Consider the following 21,020-nt stretch of genomic DNA (forward strand, 5'->3'; position numbering starts at 1 on the left):
CACACTCGGGATGTACAGCCATAGTAGAGGCCCACACCTGCTCTGCACACAAACTACACACATACACACACAAACTGCACACACACTCAGGATGTACAGCCATGGTAGAGGCCCACACCTGCTCTGCACACAAACTACACGCACACACACACACTCGGGATATACAGCTGTGGCTAGAGGCCCACACTGGACACACGCATTGCCAGCAGCTGTACGCTGCTGTGTCACCGAGATACGCACAGCTACACTCTCACCAACAAACACGTCCACGAAGTCTACAGACATTTACCGAGGACCTACTGTGTGCTGGGTATCGGGCCCAGGACAAGGGACAAACCCAAATCCCTACCTCTCAACCTGCTGGAGGAGCCAGACCAGCACACAGGCAATGACGCTGAGGGTTCCAGTGACCCCATCTCAGGGACAGCCTCCTGTTTCCCCTGGCTCATCTCCAAGGCTCTTCACGCCATGGTGCTACGGCTGTTTTTCCAGAGCCACTTCATCTCCCTACGTCCCTCTTATTTCCTCCTCTCCTCCGTATGGAATCACTGCTGATGGTCCTTCTTCCCCAGAAGCCTGGGAGTGGTCACCGTCACCCCCAGGGATGCAGGAGGCCAGGGTGGGAGACTTGTCGGAACTGATTCCAGCCCAGGCCTGTGCACTGCCCTTCCACCCCCATCCAAGGCCTCCAACTCCACCCTGCAACCGCCCTGGGTGGGAGCCATCAACAGGAACTCCCAGGGATGAGGCGGGTGCTGGAGACCCAGACCAGAGCTGCCATCCTCAACTCCAGCTTGTGCAGGAGAGGAACCGGAGCCAGAGGTGTTGAGGACCAAGGGTCCCGGGGCAGGTCACAGGGTCTCTGTTGCCTGCTCTTCCCCTGGCACAGGTTTGGTACTTGATGTGGATTTTCTCAATGAATGAACACACCAGGAGCACTCAATTCTCTTTAAAAACATTTGTCACCCACACCCCCTTTCTGGCTTTTCCCCAAAACCCAGAGAAGAAGGCAGGGCAAGTGTTACTGCCCCACTTTCCCCGCGGGAAATCCAAGGCCCAGAGAGGGAATGTGTCTTGGTTAAAGTCCACAGTGACTTGCGCTGCACCTGTATGGTATTTTTAAGGAGGTGTGGTGCTTTGTGTTAGCTGAGGCTCAGCTGGGCCTTCCTAACCGTGCTTATTCTCAAGGCCTGGGCTCCTTCTCCAAGTGGAGCCCTTCCAAGGAGTCAGGAGAAGTGGAGTGCTATGAATTCCGTGGCACAAGATGCCGCTCACATTTTTGAAGAGGCTGAGCGATATGGGGAAAAGGGCCCGGGTCTGCAGGAGAGCCTCCACTTCTTTCATGCAGCTGGGTAACCCTGGGGCAAATTGCTTAACCTCTCTGGGCCGCTATGGTGTCAACACAGGCAAGAGCACTGACTGCTCAGGTTGCTACGAAGAAGTGCACCAAGGCTTGTAAAGGGCCTAGCGTGAAGCTGGGGGCTTCCTTTAAAGGAGGGTTTCTGGGCCCCAGCCTGGGCTCCTCTGGTCCAGCCCAGCTAGGAAAAGGCCTAAAGTACACCCAGCACTTACCACAGCCAGCCATTGTTCTTGGCATCACAGACATGACTCATTGAGCCCTCGAGTGGAGGTGTCCCTGCTAAGTAGGTCCTACTAGGATTCCCATTTTACAGATGGGGAGACTGAGGCACAGAGCAGCAGAAGGATTTGGCCTTCTAATTTCAGACCCCTGCGCTCCAAGCCTTTAGGCTCAAGGTTGCACATGTCTCCTATCCCTGATCCCCTCCCCATGAAGCACAAGGACAGAAGGAGTGGGGCGGCAGACTGCCTGGAAGGCAAACTCACCATTTTTGTCCGCACGGCGGAAAATCTGCAGAAAAGAGAGGCTGAGTCAGCCCTGGGCCAGGGAGAGGCAAGCCCTTCCGGCGGCCTCTGACCGGATACTGGGATCCTTCTCTTCTCCCAGGAGCAGCTTAGGGTCTTGGGAAGCTGAGCCCCCCTTCCCTCTCCCCATCCCTGGGCTGGGATCCAGGGGGAACGGGAGAGGGATGTTGCAGGCAGAGGCCTTCCCCTTGCCCACGTGGAAGCGGCTGCCAGTACCACCAGCCTGCCCCCAGCCATGTTGACAGACACACGCAGGCCTACGGCCATCCCCGCAGGTGTACATCCACAGTCATCAGTCCACGCAGCTTCCACCACTGCCAAATGCTCAGCTGCATACAACCACTCCGAATCAGTGTCCCAGGGAGCGCCGCAACCTTTACCCCTGCAGTCCTTCCAGAACCCCTGGTGTGTTTCCAGGGAGGTTGGGATAAGTCCAACGGAGGTGTCTGCAAGGCCTGGTGACAATGCCAGCCACAGGCAGGACTGTGTTAATTTTGGGGTGCAGGAGGAGAAACAGGACGCCAAGAGCTCAGAAAAGCAGCCACAGACGAGGTTCTGGCTGCATTAGGCAGGGATGGGTGAAGGGCAGCTCCAAGGCTGGCCTGAACCTACAGACCAGGTGCCTCCTCTTCCTGCCTTTCCAGTGACATCCAAATCCCTGGGCTAGAGCTGCTCCCCTTCCCTCAAGGTCTGGCTGGCAGGTGCCGCTTGCCAGGATGAGGCTCGAAGGCAGCTTTCCACCCATTCCAGCACCATCGCCTGGAGAGCTTTCAAAACCGCCTCAGCCCAGGCCACACCCCAGGGTGACTGAATCAGCTGTTGTGAGGGCCCGCTCTGATTTCAGCATATTTAAAGCTTCCCAGGCACAATGTTGACACCTGTGTGCCAAGACCTTGCTATTCACAGGAGCTGTTCGGCGGTCCTGCAGGAGCTTGTTTGCAATGCAGGACGCCGCACCTACTCTGCACTGTAGTGGAGTCAGACCTTTCACCGTCACCAGATCCTAAGGGGACTGATTCACTAGCACTTTTTATTTTTTATTTTTGGAGATGGGGTCTCGCTCTGCTGCCCAGGCTGGGGTGCAGTGGCGCGATCTTGGCTCACTGCAACCTCTGCCTCCCAGGTTTAAGCAATTCTCCTGTCTCAGCGTCTCCAGTAGCTGGTACTACAGGCCCCTGCCATAATGCCTGGCTAATTTTTGTATTTTTTTTAGTAGAGACGGGGTTTCACCTTGTTGGTCAGGCTGGTCTCGAACCCCTGACCTCAGATGATTCACCCGCCTCGGCCTCCCAAAGTGCTGGGATTACAGGCACGAGCCACGGTGCCTGGCCCACCAGCACTTTAAAGCCTGAGAAGGATCCCAGGGTCTGGGGTGGCCCCCACCCCAATCTCACTGGCTTGTTGTAGCAAGGAGGGTGCTGAGACCCAGGGAGGGGCAGCAACATGTGCACATTTCCTGACACCAGGGAGGGCTGCTGGGGCCAGGTCAGCCATGGAGGAGGAGGTAATACTCACTCTGACCCTTCCACCCTCTGTCCTCGCCTTAGGGTAAAGGACAGATGCCCTCCACCCCCATCCCTCCAAGCAACGAGACAGGGGCACCCTTGGTCATTTCCAGGCACCTGGGCGGTGAGACTGAAGCACGGGAGGGCCTCTCAAACATCACCCCTCCTCCCAGCTGAACCTCAGACCCCCAGGCCCTCCTCAAAGATCCAGCCTGGGCACCCTGCAGCCCTGTTCCTGACTGGGCAAGGTTCCTCAAAGCTGGGGCCCCTATCTGGGTGTCCCAGATCCCCCTTGAGGCCAGGCACCAGGCAGGTGCTGGCTCTGGGCAAGAATGCTGAACACATGAGTGACATGGCAGGGCTGACACCTGGTAATGTCAGCCAGCTCCAGGAGTCTGCAGGAGCACCCCCCGCCCCGCCACCGCTCATCACTCCATTTGGCTGGTGAGGAGACGGAGGCTCAGAGCCCCCACCCTCACTGGGCAGGGCTTCCGTGCAGGGCAGCCTAGGCCTGCAGGGCTCTGCCTAGGACTTTCAGTGGGAGCTCTGTGGGGGTCCTGAGACGGGGTGGGGGGTGTGTGTGTGGCTGCACAGGTGTTTCTCTGGCTATGTGTGCGTGCGCGTGTGTGTGCCTGTGAGTGTGGCACTCTAGAGCTTCCCCTGCTTTGTCCAGCACCCCCCGCCCCGAGTCCAGACCCTGCCAAGGGTTCCAGGAGCAGGGAAGAGGAGAGAGGAAGGGAGGGAGCCCCCCCTACTCACAGGGATCTGCTGTACACGCGTGTGCACACATTCACACACACCCACCACTCTCCCAGAAATCCACCACACAGGCAGAGGCAGCCCCCAGCGCCACCCCAGAAGGACCCTCGCTGGAACACGCAGTCCACACCCCCAGAAGCCCCGTCCACCTCCTCCTAGTGCTCTCTGCCGGGAGAAGTCTTCTTCCTCCAAGCCGCTCCCTCCCGGGTGGGGTGGGCTTCCCAGAGGCGGGCGGTTTGCGTCCCAGGGGAGTTAGGAGGGGTGAGGGGTGAGTCTGGTCCATGAAGAGGACCCAGCTCTCGCTAGGGTAGAGGGGTGTGGGGAAGGGTACAGAGGACAGGAGAGGGCTTGGAATGGAAGGGGGCGGGGTGGAGAAGACCAGAGAGGTACTGGCTCAGGGCTGATGGGCGATGGCTCTGGCTCTACGGAAAGGAGACGAGAAGACAGAAGGTGGGGAGGGAGCTTCACTTTTAAAGTGGCAGTAGCTGGGGCAAAGGGTCTTTGGGCGTGAGATGAGCGGGGGCTCAGGGTCTAGAGCAAAGAGAGCTGGGCTAGAGGTAGGGGTTGTTGGGGGCCTCTGAAAAGTATCGCTCCGGACAGGAGCCGGGATGGAGAGGAGGAGGGGGCTGGAGGCGGCGAGGGACTCCAGTCCCGCGGGGTAAAGGGTGGGGGGTTGGCTTGGACAAAACTAGGGGGACAGTGGCCGGGTCTGGGGCTCACGGGTCCTCACTGTGGGCAGGCAGGGACTCGGAGAAGTGCGGGTGGAGGGGCGGAGGAGGGGGTCTCCCGGCCCAGGGAGACAACTGGGTTGGAGACCGGCCTGGACGTGGCGGGGCTGGGGCTCCCGCTCTGGCACGCGAAGGGGCCGGGGGTCTCCTGCCCGGGTAGGGGGGGCCTCGCGAGTCGCGGCGTCGGGGTCCGCCCGAGGGGCGGAGGGGGCTCCGGGTCCCGGCCGGCGCGTACTCACGTCCAGGATGACGGCGGTGCCCCCGCGCGGCGAGGCTGGGCCGGGGTCCGCGGGGTCCCATCCATTCATCCATCCATCCACCCACCATCCTCCCATCCATCTATCCATCCATCCATCCATCCATCCATCCTCCCTCCCATCCATCCACCCAGCCACCCTCCCTCCCATCCACCTACCCATCATCCTCCCATCCATCCAACCATCCTCCCATCTATCCATCCATCCACCCATTCATTTAAAAGATGAATTAAGGAGAACCCACTAGGTGCCAGGCAGGTGCCCAAGTGCTGAGTTGTAGCAATGGACAAAACAGATGGTGTACTTGGCCTCCTGGAGCTCCTGGAGCTTACATCCAAGTGGGCAGAGCCAAACACTGAAATGATTCCACAAATAAATGAACAACTAAAACTGAACTGCTGGCAGGGTGTGGTGGCTCATGCCTGTAATACCAGCACTTTGGAGAGCCAAAGAGGGCGGATCACTTGAGGTCAGGAGTTCAAGACCAGCCTGGCCAACATGGTGAAACCCCCGTCTATTAAAAATAAAATAACTAGCTGGGCGAGGTGACAGGCACCTGTAATCCCAGCTACTTGGGAGGCTGAGGCAGGAGAATCGTTTGAACTCAGAAGCAGGGGTTGTAGTGAACCAAGCACCACTACACTCCAGCCTGGACAACAAAATGAGACTCTGTCTCAAAAAAAAAAAAAAAAAAATAGAAAATAAAACTGAACTGCTATGAAAAGGTAGCACCTTGGACCATGAGAGGAGTCTTTGCTGTGATGGCAGTGGAGGGATTTGTGTCAGAAGAGGCTTCCTAGAGGAAGTGATTCTTATGCTGAGAGATCCCAAGGAAGAGGAATTAAAGAAAGGTGGGAAACTGTCCTGGGCTGGGGACCCTCTGTGCAAAGGCCCTGCAGCAGGCAGGGACCTGGCCAGCAGGAGGGACTGAAAGGAAGCCACGTGGCAGAACAGAGAGGAGGGGGGACAGACTTCGGGGGGGGTGCAGAACTGCAGCACTCTCCGGGACACCACTCCCTGCACACACCCGCCACTCCCACCCCCAGGCTGTAGTACAGCTGCCCGCTCAACTGCCCCCACACTTGGGGCACCATCCTTTGTACCCCAAGGCCCCAGTCATGGACCTCATCCAGGACCACATGCCCCAGGACTCCTCCCCCAATCCCCTTCCCTCCCTTCCCCCGAGCCCAGCGCAGGGTCCCGGGAACACAGCTCCCTCCCTCAGCACAGAGTCCTCAGACGCATGAGTGCAGGTGGGCACTGGCTTTATTTGGGACCTGCTTCTGGAAGGTGCAGGCCTGAAGGTCTCCTGCTGGGTGCTCAGCTGGTCCTGGTGATCCCAGCTCACACCAGCAGCTTTCCCCCCAAATCCTAGGTCTAGGCCGACCCTGGCCTGTGGCCACTGTTACCACCTCAGACACTGGGATCCCTACTCCTCTTGACCCCAAAGGTCAGCTATGTGGGCTGACGCCCCTTCCTGGGGCATCTTTGGATGGGCCCTATATCCAGCAGAGATGTGGTCATCTTTGTCCTCTCAGGGCCTGGGAGCCAGCAGGTCTGGCCGGGTGTTAGGGTGGCTTCCTGGTCTCCTTCCTTAGCAGGGAGCTGGCCACAGCCAGGGCTCCCCCCTGCACAAACCTCACGAAGTTGTCCCCGGCCAGCGGCCCCATGGCGTACAGGCCCTCCTGGCGGGTGCTCTGGTAGGTGAAGGGGTCCACGTCAATGGGGTTCCTCTTGGTGCTCAGTGGCTGGTCAGGGTCCACTGCAAAGTCAGCCCCTGCCCCAGGCAGGAAGGAGAGGTCGGGGTGGGAGCCGATGAGGACCAGCACCAGGGAGACCTCAAAGACCTTCTCGACACCCTTGAGGTCCTGGAACACAGCCTGGCAGTCTTCCTTGAAGCACAGCAGCCGGTGCCCGGGGAGGCTGCGGTAACCCTCGTAGGGGCTGGGCGACAGGATGGACTGCTCCCGCATCATCTGATGCACCTTGTGGTACTCAGGGTACAGCATCTTGGGCAGCTGGTTGAACACCAGGCCGGGGTCGTCCACAGCCCGGCGGAAGGCATGGATCACGGATCACGAGGGTGGAAGTGTATGTAAAAGTAAGTGGCGGCGCGGGTAGAGGACTGTAAGATCAGAGCGCTGACAGCCGCCGCACCAATGAAATGAAGGACAGGTCCTCTCTGGAGAAGAGCGGAGAAAAAAAAAAAAGTCACAGCACCCACACAACATTGTAGGTTCTCGCCTCCAGGGCGGACAGCTCATGGTGGATGAAGGGCCGGGCCTCCCCTGGTAGGATAGCCGGGCTGGGCTGTCGAACGTGCCAGTGGCGAGGACCACGTTGCGGGCCCACAGCGAGAAGGGCTGCCGGCCCTGGTCCCTGCTCAGGAAGCCGCTCACCTGGAAGAGGGGGCTGGAGTCCTGGGCCCCACAGCTGTTGGGATTGGGGGTCCCCCACTCCACGGCTGTGACTACAGCACCGGACACAAAGTTATGCCCCAGACCCTTCTTGACCACGTAGTCCCTGTAGTAGTGGGCAATGTCCCCGGCCGTGGCCCGGCTGTTGCGAAGGCCTCTGTTGGGGAGGATGCAGGAGGCCAGAGTCAGACACTGTTAAGGGTTGGGGGGCTGGGTGGGATGGGAGAGGTCCAGGGCAGTATCAGGCCCTGGAGCTGGACTAGGCTGTAGCTGTAGGACTGGGCCAGGTAATTCAACCTCTCCAAGCCTCAGTCTCCTCTTGGAGCTAACAAGGGTACCTCCCTCAGGAGAGGTGGTATAGGGTAGTGTAGGGTGGTATAGGGTGGGGTTCAGAGTGTAGCCTCCAGAGCCACACTGCCTGGGCTCGAATCCTGACTCTGCCATCAGGGAGCTGTGTCTGTTTCCCCAGTTTGCAAAATGAGGAAGATGTTGGTGGCAGGACCTATTTCATGAGGTCGTGAAGAGGCTTTGGTGAGGTCATGGAGAGGATTTGGTGAGGTCATGGAGAGCATTTGCTGAGGTCGTGGAGAGGATTTGGTGAGGTCATGGAGAGCATTTGGTGAGGTCGTGGAGAGGATTTGGTGAGCCGATAAAAACAAAGGGCTTAGGATGGAACCTGACTGGAAGTAAGTGCCACGTGAGGATGGGCCACCATGATTGTCACCTCAAAGGATTAAATATGGTATGATTCTGTTTTTATAGAGTTCAGAAACAGGCAGAACTCATCTATGGAGCTGCACATCAAGAGAGGGGTTACCTCCGGGGACGGGGAAGGGGTCCTGGTCGGAAAGGGCACGGGGGCTTCTGGGGAGAGGGTCGGTTTCTTGATTCTCTGTGCTTACCTTGATAAATTTAATCAACCTGTACTCACAGCAGTTATATACTTTTCTATATGTAGCTAATTTTTAAATTGTATTTTATTATTATTTTTTGAGACGGAGTCTCACTCTGCCACCCAGGCTGGAGTGCCATGGCGTGATCTCAGCTCACTGCGGCCCCTGCTTCCTGGGCTCAAGCGATTCTCATGCCTGTGCCTCCTGAGTAGCTGGGACTACAGGCGTGCAGCGCCAAGCCTGGCTAATTTTTGTATTTTTATTAGAGATGGGGTATTGCCGTGTTGGCCAGGATGGTCTCGAACTCTGGACCTCAAGTGATCCACCGGCCTCGGCTTCCCACAGTGCTGGGACTACAGGCTCGCACCACTGCACCTGGCCGATATGTAGTCAATTTAAAAGGTGATTTAAAGACTCCCACGTGAGGCACTCACGTCATTCCCAGCCCACACAGCAGCGGGAGGCATTTTACTATTGTTGTGTTTTAATTGTCACTCTTCCCAGGGGCAGTGACTGCAGGCCCATTCTTGTGGGGCTTAATGACAGGCTTTGGCATCATCCTAGCACCTTCCTGTATCTCACTGTGTGACCTTAGATGAGTTAATTTACCTAGCTTGTGGACTCACGGTTCAGGATGAACTCCCTTAGGGATGAACTCCCTTAGGGGAGAATCCTGTGCCACCTGCTGTCTGGCTACATGTAGCAGGAGCTGACAATGGACCCCCAAGGCCGTGCCAGTCAACCCAGCGCAGCTCGTCTGTGACCCTGGAGTTTATCTCTGTGGGCCGCCATTCTCCTTTTCTCAGTTTTTGTAAAGATTGTGATACAGGACGGTCCCAAGAGCATGTTCTGTGCGGAGTTATTTATAATAATGACACAATGGAAAGAATGAACGCTCCAGGGCTGGCAGGGGCTGGGTAACCTTGGCAGCGCCGTGAGGGCAGGGGGTGTGTCTGCGGTGGTTTTGTGCTCTGATATCTAAGCCCAAGGCCTGGCACATAATAAGCATTTGGTGATTTGCTGGACTGGGGATGCTTACCCACCTTTGGGAATATTGTGAGGCCATGTAAAAGGAGGGTTTTGAACGCTGTGACATCGCCACATGAAATGCTTGGGATAGAATGTGAAAATGCAGAAGTAGGCTATAAAAGGCTGTGCTCCCATGTGAAATGAAAGCTTCTGGCTGCCTACTAACACATAGCTACACAAAACCTGGGTGTCTTCCTGCCAAACATGCAGAAGAGTCTTTGCATCAAAGAGACAGTGAGGCCTGGTGGGGGACGCCAGGAGTGCCTGCCGTTGGGGACACAAGCCGGGTCACAGCCCTGGGGGCAGAGGAGGCCGGGCTTCCCAAGAGGCAGACTGCACCCGAGTATCTGCACTGGGGCAGCTTCTCACTTGAGTGGACACCCCCGGGAGGAGCAGGGGCTGGAACTCCTTTATTCAGTGATTGAAACTGTGACAGGAAAATCAATCTTGGGCCCCTGAATCACTAAGTTAAAGGAAAAGTCAAGCGGAGAACTGCTTAGGGCAAAGCTGCCTCCCATCCTGCTCAAAGTCTTCCCTCTGCTCACTGAGATAAACGCACATCTGATTGCCTGCTTTGGAAAGGCTCATCAGAAACTCAAGAATGCAACCGTTTGTCTCTCACCTGTCTGAGACCTGGACACTCCCTCCCTGCTGGAGTTGCCCCGCCTCTGGACGGAACCAATGTCCATCTTACATATATTGATTGATGTCTCAAGTCTCCCTAATGTATACAGCCAGGCTGTACCCCGACCACCTTGGGCACGTGTTATCAGGACCTCCTGGGGCTGTGTCATGGTCACGCATCCTCAACCTTGGCCGTTAAACTTCCCAAACTAACTGAGACCTGTCTCAAATATTCAGGGTTCACACACCATTTCTCTAGGGTGGCCATGATGGGGCAGGAAGCCAGATGGGGAGAAAATACCCCAGGAGTGAAAGGGTGGGGAGAAGTGTGGGTTTCGGGTGAGCTGTTTTCCTTCTGCATTTCCAATACTCTGCATGACCTTAGGTGAGTTAATTTACCCAACTTGTGGGCTCATGGTTAAGGATGAAACTCACCTGTAGCAAAAGCAGTAAAAAAAAGAAGAAAAAAGAAAGTCACCCTATTAGCTGAGTCAGAAAGATTGTTCTAGGCCAGGCTCAGAATAGAGGGAGGGGCTAAAGGGAGACCACAAGGACTGGGGGACCTGTGCCAGAGGCATGGGGCAGGGCGTGAGGGCCAGGGGCCAGCTGTTACCCTCCTTAGGGGCTGGGGCACTCCGGGGAGGCCCAGTTGGGGGCCATGTGACCGGATGGTCTGCTGCTTGCATAGGACAGGGGGTCCTCGGGGGAGCCCAGCTCTGCTGCTCAGCTCCACTCATGTGGGGTGGACAAGTCCTTTCCCTATCTGAGCCTCAGTTTCCCCCTCTGGAAGAAGAGGAAGACAGACCAGATGCACTCTGAACCCCTGTACCTCTGGCTCCTGGGCTCAGTGTGGGGGGCCTGTGAAAGGAAAATCAATCTTGGGACCCCCAAATCACTAAGCTAAAGGGAAAAGTCAAGCTGAGAACTGCTGAGGGTCAACCTGCCTCCCCTTCTATTCAAAGTCACCCCTCTGCTCACGGAGATAGATGCATATCTGATCGCCTCATTTGGAGATGCTCATCAGAACCTCAAAAGGATGCAACTGTTTATCTCTCACCTACCTGTGACCTGGAAGCCCCTCCCCGCTTCCTGCCTTTGCTTCAAGTTGGCCCACCTTTCCAGACCGAACCAGTGTACTTACAAATACTGATTCATGTCTCATGTCTCCCTAAAGTGTACAAAACCAAGCTGTGCCCGATCACCTTGGGTACACGTCCTCAGGACTTCCTGAGGCTGTGTAATGGGTGCGTTCTCAACCTTGGCAAAATAAACTTTCTAAAGTAACTGAGACCTGTCTCAGATTTTCTGGGTTCACAGGCCCAACCTTCCGTGTCCCCCAAGGCGTCCTGGGGCAGCCTCACCTTCGCTTCTTCTGCATCCAGTCCTTGACCTCCAGGTCCGGGAGCCCCATCCACTGGCCTTGGCTCAGGGTCACCATGGAGCCTTCGATGGACTGCAGGAAAAGGAACACTTTGGTCCAAGCCTCTGCTAACCTGAACCCATTTGGGGCTAGAGGGCATGGGAGGCCTTGGCTGGGGCTGGGTGGAGGGAGGAGGGAGAGGCAGGGTTGCGGGGTAGAGAATGAGGAAAGGGAGATGCTAGAGTCCCAGCTCCAAGTGGGGAGAATGAGGGAGAGAGCGCCCCCTACAAGGCATGCCCTCGCTGCCCCACTTACGTGCCAGGCTCCCCCGGGGAGGTTCCGGCCCAGGACCACGTGGGGGATGGCGTGCTCCTTCCGGTGCTTCCAGGTGAGGACCGACTTCATGTTTCCCCCAAAGTCTGTGTCCGGGCGCAGAAGGGCATCAAAGAGCAGGGCCACGGGGCTTTGGGATCGGCCTTCGAGGCCTTCAGACAGGTAGTCCAGGTCCTGGAGGGGGGCACGGGTCAGAGGGGCTGCTGGAGGAGGGCGGGGTCATCTCCCCAGAGTCTCAGGCTGGGCAGGAATGTGGGGACTGGGGCTGGGCCATTTCCGTGGCACTGGAGGGTCTCAGAGAGATGCGCGCACTGGGGGCGGTTTGAAGCTCTCATTTTGAGGGCTTTCCAGGAGGCCAAGGGTCCCAGAGTACAGAGCAAATGGGCAAGCTTGGATGAGACTGGGGCGATGCCTGAGCCTACATCCCTACCCTAATATGAGCGTGGTCAGATCAGCTTGGGAGGTGCTGCCTCTTTGTTTTTGTTTTGCTTGTTTTTTTTTGAGACGGAGTCTTGCTCTGTCGCCCAGGCTGGAGTGCGGTGGGCGTGATCTCGGCTCACTGCAAGCGCCGCCTCCTGGGTTCACGCCATTCTCCTGCCTCAGCCTCCTGAGTAGCTGGGACTACAGGCGCCCGCCACCTCACCTGGCTAATTTTTTGTATTTTAGTAGAGACGGGGTTTCACTGTGTTAGCCAGGATGGTCTCGATCTCCTGACGTCGTGATCCGCCCGCCTCAGCCTTCCAAAGTGCTGGGATTACAGGCTTGAGCCACCGTGCCCGGCCGGCGGTGCTGCCTCTTAACAGTAGATAATACAGGCGGGTTCTGACAAGTCCTGCAGCCATCCATCATTTACCTGTTTAATTTTGCCAAGCCCAGTATGTCCCTGTTTTACTGGAGTGGGGACATTTTTCTCTGTATATTATACTGAGGACCTAGTATTCTATGGAGAGCATTTGGAAAAATACTGGTCCAGATCAAATGGTCAAGACCTATTTCCTCACCCCCAACTTGGGCAGGAGGGGAACAGGAGGATGTACGCTGCCTGACGAGGGAGGTCAACAAGGGGAGGTCGTGGAGGGGCACAGTGGAAAACAAGGGGTATGGAGGGAGGATTTGCAAACCCTTGTGGGCAGGAGGTAGTGGGACTGAAATATCTGTGGCAGAGTTTCTCAACCTTGGCCCCATTGACATTTGAGCCAGATCATTCTTTGTAGCTAGAACAAAGTCATCCAAATGTCAGTGGGGCCAAGGTTGAGAAACTCCACCGCAGATATTTCAGTTCCACCACCCTCGTTGTCCTGTGCAGTGCTGGACGTTTGCCAGCATCCCTGGCCTCATCCCTGGCCTCCACCCTGCTAGATTTGATAGTCCCACCACCCTGCCATGACAACCCAAATTGTCGCCAGACATTGCCAGGTGTCCCCTGAGGAGAAAAATCATCCCCTCCTTGAGAACCACAGGTCTAGGGCATAGTGAGTCCTACCCCATGTGGCATTTGTGGGTCTCTGATTTTCATGATCTCCGTGGCTGACTGTGTGGATTCCTGAATTCTGTGTTTGGGCTTGTTTCCAGCAAACACACACTATTGTTTTTCCCTGGGAAAGCTTCGGTAGTTTTCCAAGGGCGGGTGTGTCCTCCTCAGAGCTCCGGCCCCAGGCTTACCCACCTGGTCCAGGATGGAGACCCCCGGGGCCTCGGTGAGCTTCCTCTGCAGCAGGGGGTGTGGGTGGATGGCATCTGGCTTCACATAGGGTGTGTAGCCGGAGAGCAGGTAGGACAGGCAGATCCCAGAGGGGCCGTTACCTGGGGAGAGAGGGTGGAGGTTAAAGGGGGTGGCCTTTTCAGGTGGGAGATACTACTGCGGAACGCTTTGATCTAGATGTGGCACATTCATTCATGTATCCTTCATTCATAAAAATAAAATATTGATTAAGCCCTTAGCCTGTGCCAGACACTGTGCCTAATGATAATTTAAAAAAGAAGGAATGAATAACTGTTGAGAGCTTCCTCTGTGCCAGGAATTGTACTGAGGGCTTTCGCAATAGCCTCAAAATAGCTTCAGCGAGGCAAGTGCTACTCTTTTCCTCCTTTTATCCTTGAGGAAATGGGTACAGAGAGGTTAAGTAACTTGCCTGTGGTCACACGGCTGGAAGGTAGACGAGCCGGGATGAAAACCCAGACAGGGGGAACCTCTGACAACACGACTGAGATTCTGACATTGCTAAGAACTAGGTCAGATGGATGAGCGAATGTAGCACAGACTGCTATGTGGCCTGGGGGCGAGCTTGAGTGGTGGGTGCTCGTGGGTGCCGGGCCACCTGTTGGGTCTGCTGCTTGCACGTCTGAAGAACTGCGCCACCATCTGTGGTGCTTCCTGGGCAATTCACCAGGCACAGCCCTGTGACAGCGCTTCTCTTTTTATCTGTCCTTTCCCCTCTCCTTATCTCGTCTGATTCAGAATATTACTCATATGTAGGATACCAGGAGGAACCATAAGAAATCACAGGCACCCATCTGTTTTTGCCTTACAGAAATGACCATCTCACGTGGCTCAACTGGGCGCCTGCATACTGGGGGGTCATCTGTCCCCATTTTTGCAGACGGAGGACAGGAATTATAAACTGCTGCTGTGTCCTCTCGTGTGGGCACCTAGCACAGTGCTGGGCACAGGGTAGTCATGGGACCAGTGTGGGTTCAGGACCAGGCCTCCCTGCCCCACGCTGGGTTGCCTCCAGCTGATGGGTGTGTTCTAGAGCCCTGGGTTCTCAGAGGCGTAAAAGGGAATGATAGTTTATAAACTGCTAAGCCTAGCACTGGCCACATAGTAAATGCTCAATGGCTTAATTTAAAGACCACTGTAAAGAGGCCAGGCCTGGGCCAAGAATGGTGGTTCACACCTATAATCCCAGCACTTTGGGAGGCCGAGGCAGGCAGATCACTTGAGGCCCGAAGTTCGAGACCAGCCTGGCCAACATGATGAAACCCCATCTCTACTAAAAATACAAAAATTAGCCGGGCGTGGTGGCGGGCGCCTGTAATCCCAGCTACTCGGGAGGCTGAGGCAGGAGAATCGCTTGAGCTCGGGAGGCGGAGGTTGCAGTGAGCCAAGATCGCACCACTGCACTCCAGCCTGGGTGACAGAGTGAGACTTTGTCTCAAAAGAAAAACAAACAAACAAACAAAACCCCGAAATACAAAAAAAGAGGCCAGGCCTGGACTTGCCCAGCTCCTGCCCTCAGACCTGGGGGGTACCCGGAAGGCTCAGTGGAGCCCCTCCCCGGCTGGCGCTGACACTCACCCACGATGATGACTGGGAGGGGCTCTGAGCTGCTGGCGCCGAGGTGGTCCTTTCCGGAGGAGCTCATGGCTGGTGGGGGGCTTGGGGCTGGCGGCAGACCTGGAGCGGGGGAGAGGGGAAGGAAGAGCCCGTTCGGGTGAGGCCTGGGTGTCCACACAGCCACTCCACCTCCCGGCTAGGGTGGCCTCCTGTGGCCCCTAGCGTCTTGTCTGGGGTCCCTGTGAGGCACATCTGATGGGACTCCCTTCTTGCTCCCACACAGCCTCTGCTCCCAACAGCCCGTCTGCCCCACCCCTCCCAGGTCATGCAGGACGTGACCTCCCCTCCTCTGGCCTGGTCGCCCCAGGCAGCCACTGTCCCTCTGAGCCTCACTCTACTCTCCCATCTCACTGGAGCAGCAACAGTCCCCGAAGCTCATTATCTGTCTTCCCGACAGGCCATTCCAGCCCAACCCAGGAACAAGCCCTGCCAGGCCCTTCCGTGGGCCACAGCCCTCGAGTCCCAGTGTGGCCTGGTGGACTTTGGAGTCGTCACCCAGCCCTGGTAAGTTGCTCCCTATCCCATTCCCGGGCTTCTCTGGGTTTCAGTTTCCTCATCTGTAAAATGGAAGCAATGAGTATCTCCTAGGATGGTTGAGGGACGCAGTGGGGTCACAGACGGGAAGCACCTGCCTGGAGCGAATTTGCCACGGGGAAAGGGCCAGCGCTGTGGCCTGCCCCGGGGCTGGGCTGGACGTGGGGAAATGGAAGCAGTGGCCAGGTTTGGGGACGTGCTGGTGAACCTGCCATCTCTGGGGCAGCGGCGCCCTCTGCTGGCCCCAGGCCCAAATCGCTCAAAGGGACTCAGGTGCTGGTCCTAGAGCTGCCGGTGCCTGGAGGGGCATCAGACCCACCTGCTCCCCTACACCAGCTCGCAGAGGACACTAGCCTCACCCGAGGGCCACATGCTGCCATCCTGAGAGCCACAAGGCAACACCCTTGTGGGCACAGGGATGGTGAGCATTTGGCACTTACTCTGTACCGGGTATTTGACATGCTTTTTCTCATATCCGCCTCACACGGACCCTGTGCAGTCCTGGCCGTATTAATGTCCCATTCCACAGATGTGTGAACGGGGCTCAGAGAGGTCGCACAAGCTTCTCAGTGTCATGCAGCTGGCTTTGAAACCCAGGGCTCGCTGGTGCCAAGGCCCTGCCAGTGCCACCACCCACGCCATTCGGCCTGTCCCCCGTGGAGATCCAGGGTCCATCCAGGTGTCACACTCACAGGGGAAAGACTGAGTGGGAGGGCACTGGGCTTGGACCATCCAGAGTGGCCAGGGGTGGGGGTCCAGGGTAACCTGCCTCCAGAATTCTTCCAGAGAAAGTGGGAATCTGGATTTCTATGTGAATTATCTGATTTGAAGAAGTGCGCAATGAGTGAAAGTACAGTTTTGGCAGATCCTTAACAGGCCAACCAAACACAGCTGAGACCAGTGTGTGGCCTCTGATGTGTGCAGGGTGACAGAAACACCATCGTCTGCCTCCAGGCAGGCTGTGAGGAGATGGATGAGAGACTGCCATACAGATGGGCCACTGAGAGGACCCAAGTGTTCCCCCCACAGTGACAACAACTGACCTTCTCACAGCACTCTACAGTGGGAAGGAGGTTGCATCTAAGGCAGTAGCATCCAGGCCGTTCAGCAGCCTTGACAGGTGAGCCCTGTCACCTCCGTCTTGCAGGTGAGGAGAAGGAGGCTTCGAGGGTAAGGATGAGCCCAGCAGGGAAGGGGTCTGTCAGGGACCCCTGTGTTGGTGCTCTCTGCTCCCCTGAGCGCCGCCTTTCTTGCCTCCGCTGGGGTGGGGGCCAGGGACAGCTTCCGTGTCCTGTCTAGGCAAGCCCCTATGCCCTGCACCCAAGACCTCCTCCTCCCTTTCTGGAGAGAAGGAAGGTGACATCCTGCACTCACCAGGGACCACATGGCCTCTTCATGCCCAGCTCCCTGCAAGGCCCCAGGATGCCTGCCTGGGGAGGGGATTTCAGGGTGACGCCGCCACCAATCATAATAATAGTAATAGTCACAAGAACAACAAAGACAGCATGTGGCTGACATTTCCATACTTCTGTGGAGTAGGCTGCGTGCCAGGCATGATCTCAACACTTAATACACATTAACAAACTGAATCCTTATTTAATCGGGTTGTTGTAAGTACTCTGAGGGCCAGAGAGTTTCTCACGGCCCTTTACAGTCTGCAAGGTGGTTGAACCAGCTTTCACAGGCTGGGCTGGATCGGAGCCCAGGTCGTCCTGCTCCAGAGCCTTCTCTGTGCCCCGAGGGCTGTGACAGCTCCTGCTGAGACCCCTCTGCCAGGTGGAACGTGCAGTGTCCATTCCAGGGTCCCCCACTGCTCTGTCACAGTGCTAGTGGCAGGCGGGGAGGCAGAGGGACAGCTGATGACCTGGTGTTCTGGCCGGGAAGGGATCATTTCTCATTGACCCTGAGCGCTGGGTATACCCAGAGGCCTTGGAGAATAGGACTGCGGGTCCCAGAGAGTTTTCTCTGGCTCGCTCCTGGTACCTTTCTCTGGCTTGCTCCTGGTACCCTCGAATGGCTCGGAGCCCCTCAGTGCTCATCATGGTCTGCAGGAACAGCAGCCACTGGGGAGCATGGGACCTCCTGGTAAGGGCCTTCCCCACATTACCTCCTTTGATCCTCCTAGCAACCCACTTTGCAGATGAGGAGACTGAGGCTTGGAGAGGTGAAGCCATGCCCTGAGGCTATCGAGCCGGTGGGCGATGGAACCGATATTTGATCCCCGTGGGCTGACCCCCCAGACACCCCAACCCCTTCCTCAAACGGGTGAGCCAACCTGCTCCATCTGCCCCAGTGCACCTGCCCTGGGCCATGCCCTGCTCCTCCTTTGTTCTTTTGGATTCTTCCACCACCCCGAGAAAGACACTTGCAGGAGCCCCTGTTGGCCAGTGAGGAATCAGAACCAGCTGCCCTTTACCACCCTCTGCAGGCAGCAGAGGGCACTGATTTACCGCCAGAGCTTTGGGGCTCCAAGTCCAGGGCTCCCTCCTGAGACTGTCCTCAGGCACCTGAACAGAAGCTTCTGGATGCCACATACGTGAGGTCACCACCCAGGGGCTGGACCTGAGAAGTCACTTCCTGTGCAGAGTGACCCAGGATGCCCCAAAGTCCCAAGCAGCTTGACGCTGTCACTCATTACCTCAGACAAATATGCTGCCAACTTACAAAAGAGCATTCAAAAGTTTCATTTCAATTCTTTTTGTGCTTTTCAGTTTTATGGAGTTGGAAGAATCAATTTTAATGTTATCTTTTTAACTCCCTTTGATTGAAGATGGCAGCTGATGGAAAGAAGTTACCATTAAAAATTGATGTTTCAAATTTCACAAAGGCAAATATGATAAAAGAAATGAAAACAGTTGCACCTTCGACTGACGTTTCTTTCAAGTGCGCAGCATTTGTACTTCTGAGGTTGTTAAAGCTGCAAACTGCTCTGAGACTCTGGGACACCTGTATGTCTGCATTTCTTTCTAGTGGCCATTTACTCATTTGCCTTTGAAGACACCCCAAGAGGTGGGCTTTCTTATCCCCATTGTGCAGAGGAAGAAACGCTCTTCAGGAGGAGTGGGCGTCTTGCCTCAGGTCACCTAGGAGTTTCCAAGACCATGGCCATGTGACAAATCTTAGTTCTGCCAAGTCCCCTCCAGTAAAACAACTGATTACAGGGAGACCAAGAAAGTGACATGAAGCCCTGGGGGGGCTAAAGTGGGAGGTGGTGGTCTGTCCACGCAAGCGGCACTTGCTGTTTATCACAGATGAGCCCTCACCCCAGTGCCGCACACCTGGAGCCCAGGATCTCCTGCAGCTCCCCAGCCTCCCAGGGGCCGCCCTCCCGACCCACCGCACTCTTGAGCCTCCTGAGAGAAGCTAAGTCGCTGGGACCTCAGGGGCTGGGGGCTGTTCACGGGCACCCACGGACCCTGTCCCTCCTGAGCAGAAGCAGAAACCCAGAGGGCACCCAGCCTGGCTGCCGATACAGTGGCCTTAGAACAGCTGGGCTGCACACCCGGGCTGGCCACACCCCTCTTTCCTGCTAGGAACGGCGGTTACATGGGCCAGGGTACGCTGGGACTGTGGCCACTTCAGCTGCTTGGCTGAGGGTGCCAGGCACCCGGACAGGGACACAGCTGAGGATCTGGGAGGAACCTGGGGTAGGGGAGAATCCTGCCGGGCTCCAGAGAACCCAGGGGAGGGCCTCCACTCAGGACCACCCGGGATCACTGCCTGGCGCCCGGGCTCTGCAGACCCTCCACTCCAGCTGGGCCTGCCCCTGGTGCCTGGGATGTGCCTGATTCCCTGCCCCGGAGCCTGGCCCCGGACACTCACCTGACAGGCAGTGGTGCGGGAGCCCGGTGAGCCTGGCCAAGTTGTGCTCTAGGAGGGTCAGGGGATCACAGATCACAAAGTCCCCCGTGAGATCGGGACACCCATTACCCCGTGGGGATCCAAGAGGCTCTGAGAGGCCAGAGGGAAGTGAGGGTATTTCACAGGGAGGGAGGAGGCGGCGCAGGCAGTGGGCGGGGCCAGGAAAATCACTTTCATAAGCGTGAGTCAGCAGGGACCCGTGATGAATGAACTTGCGGGTGTCACACTGCCTGCCTCATGGCCAGCCTTAAAGGGCCCCTGCTGGGCAGCCTGCCAGGGGGCCTAGGGTGACGCTGCCTCCCAGCCACCTCCCCCCAGCCAGACCCCCGTCCCCGGGGCTCAGTCTCTGGAGGAGGAACCAGTGACCTCTGAATGAGCCAGCCTGGCCTTTCCCACAAGGGAGGAGGAGATGGCTTTGTCCGGCACACAAAGTAAACCCGTCCAGTTCCCTCATTCCACCAGGATTCTACTGCACCCTCCAGCCCCCAAAAGCCCTCTGGCACCAGCCTGCCTGGGCTGAGAATCCACCTTTGCCATTTCCTGGCTGCAGGGCTCTGGCAAGCTGCTTAGGGCCCACACCTCAGTTTTCTCATCTGAAAACTGGGGCCAAGTCACAGACTGTCTCTGCCAGAGTGGCTGTGAGGGTTTAAATGACATCTTTCTTGGCTGCCATGCTTAGAACTTGAAGCCTGCTCCCTGGCTCTTCTCTCCTGTTTTGTGTGGGTAGCACTGCACACCCCACACCTTGCTGTTTCCTAATTATTATTATTATTATTATTTGAGACGGAGTTTAGCTCTTGTTTCCCAGGCTGGGGTGCAATGGCGCAATCTCGGTTCACTGCAACCTACACCTCCCGGGCTCAAGCGATTCCCCTGCCTCAGCCTCCTGAGTAGCTGAGATTACAGGCGTGCGCCACCATACCCGGTAATTTTGTATTTTTAGTAGAGATAGGGTTTCACCATGTTGGCAAGGCTGGTCTGGAACTCCCGACCTCAGATGATCTGCCTGCCTCAGCCTCCCAAAGTGCTGGGATTACAGGCGAGATGCCGCACCTGGCCTGTTTCTGAATTATTTTATTGTCTCTCTTCCCAAACCAGAATGTGAGCTCTGTGTGGGCAGGAAGGTGTATTCGTGATTGTTCTACCCAGTGTCTAGAATAGCACTTAGCACACATCGGTGCTCAATATCGGTTAAACAGAAGGGAGGCAGGGAGGGAAGTAGGGAGGGAGGGAGGGAAGGAGGGAGGAAGGCAGGGAGGGAGGGAGCAAGGCAGAGAGAGAGGGAGGGAAGGAGGGAGGAAGGCAGGGAGGGAGGGAGGAGGGAGGAAAGTAGGGAGGGACGGAGGGAAGGAGGGAGGAAGGCAGGGAGAGAGGCAGGAAGGCAGGGAGGGAGGAAGACAGGAAGGGAGGGAAGCAGGGAGGGAGGGAGGGAAGTAGGGAGGAAGGAGGGCAGGAAGGAGGGAGGAAGGCAGGGAAGGAGGGAAGCAGGGAGGGAGGGA

The 21,020-nt window shown here is 56.8% G+C and overlaps 2 protein-coding genes across 5 annotated transcripts in view; both read right to left on the minus strand.

The window, feature by feature from the left end:
* The window catches only part of NECAB2 (N-terminal EF-hand calcium binding protein 2), a 38,740-nt gene extending 33,573 nt beyond the window's left edge, over positions 1 to 5,167 (minus strand). For 2 of the 4 annotated variants that reach the window (XM_017860958.1, XM_017860947.1), the window contains exons 1-2: positions 5,116 to 5,167; positions 1,846 to 1,870 (exon numbers count right to left, since the gene is read on the minus strand). The gene's annotated coding sequence lies outside the window, so the exon portion shown is untranslated. Of the gene's footprint in view, positions 1 to 1,845; positions 2,875 to 5,115 lie in introns of those variants that run through there. The other 2 variants (XR_001883148.1, XR_001883149.1) reach the window with 2 other exon arrangements.
* Positions 5,168 to 6,381: 1,214 nt separating this feature from the next.
* The window catches only part of OSGIN1 (oxidative stress induced growth inhibitor 1), an 18,550-nt gene continuing 3,911 nt past the window's right edge, over positions 6,382 to 21,020 (minus strand). The window contains 7 exon segments of the mRNA XM_017860969.1: positions 6,382 to 7,311; positions 7,349 to 7,430; positions 7,433 to 7,707; positions 11,458 to 11,549; positions 11,772 to 11,963; positions 13,456 to 13,592; positions 15,088 to 15,186. Of these exon segments, the coding sequence (XP_017716458.1) occupies positions 6,702 to 7,311; positions 7,349 to 7,430; positions 7,433 to 7,707; positions 11,458 to 11,549; positions 11,772 to 11,963; positions 13,456 to 13,592; positions 15,088 to 15,186 (1,487 nt within the window). The 3' untranslated portion in view covers positions 6,382 to 6,701.

The sequence above is a fragment of the Rhinopithecus bieti genome, unplaced genomic scaffold (genome assembly GCF_001698545.2).
Source record: "Rhinopithecus bieti isolate Rb0 unplaced genomic scaffold, ASM169854v2 scaffold_1618, whole genome shotgun sequence".
NCBI lineage: Eukaryota > Metazoa > Chordata > Mammalia > Primates > Cercopithecidae > Rhinopithecus > Rhinopithecus bieti.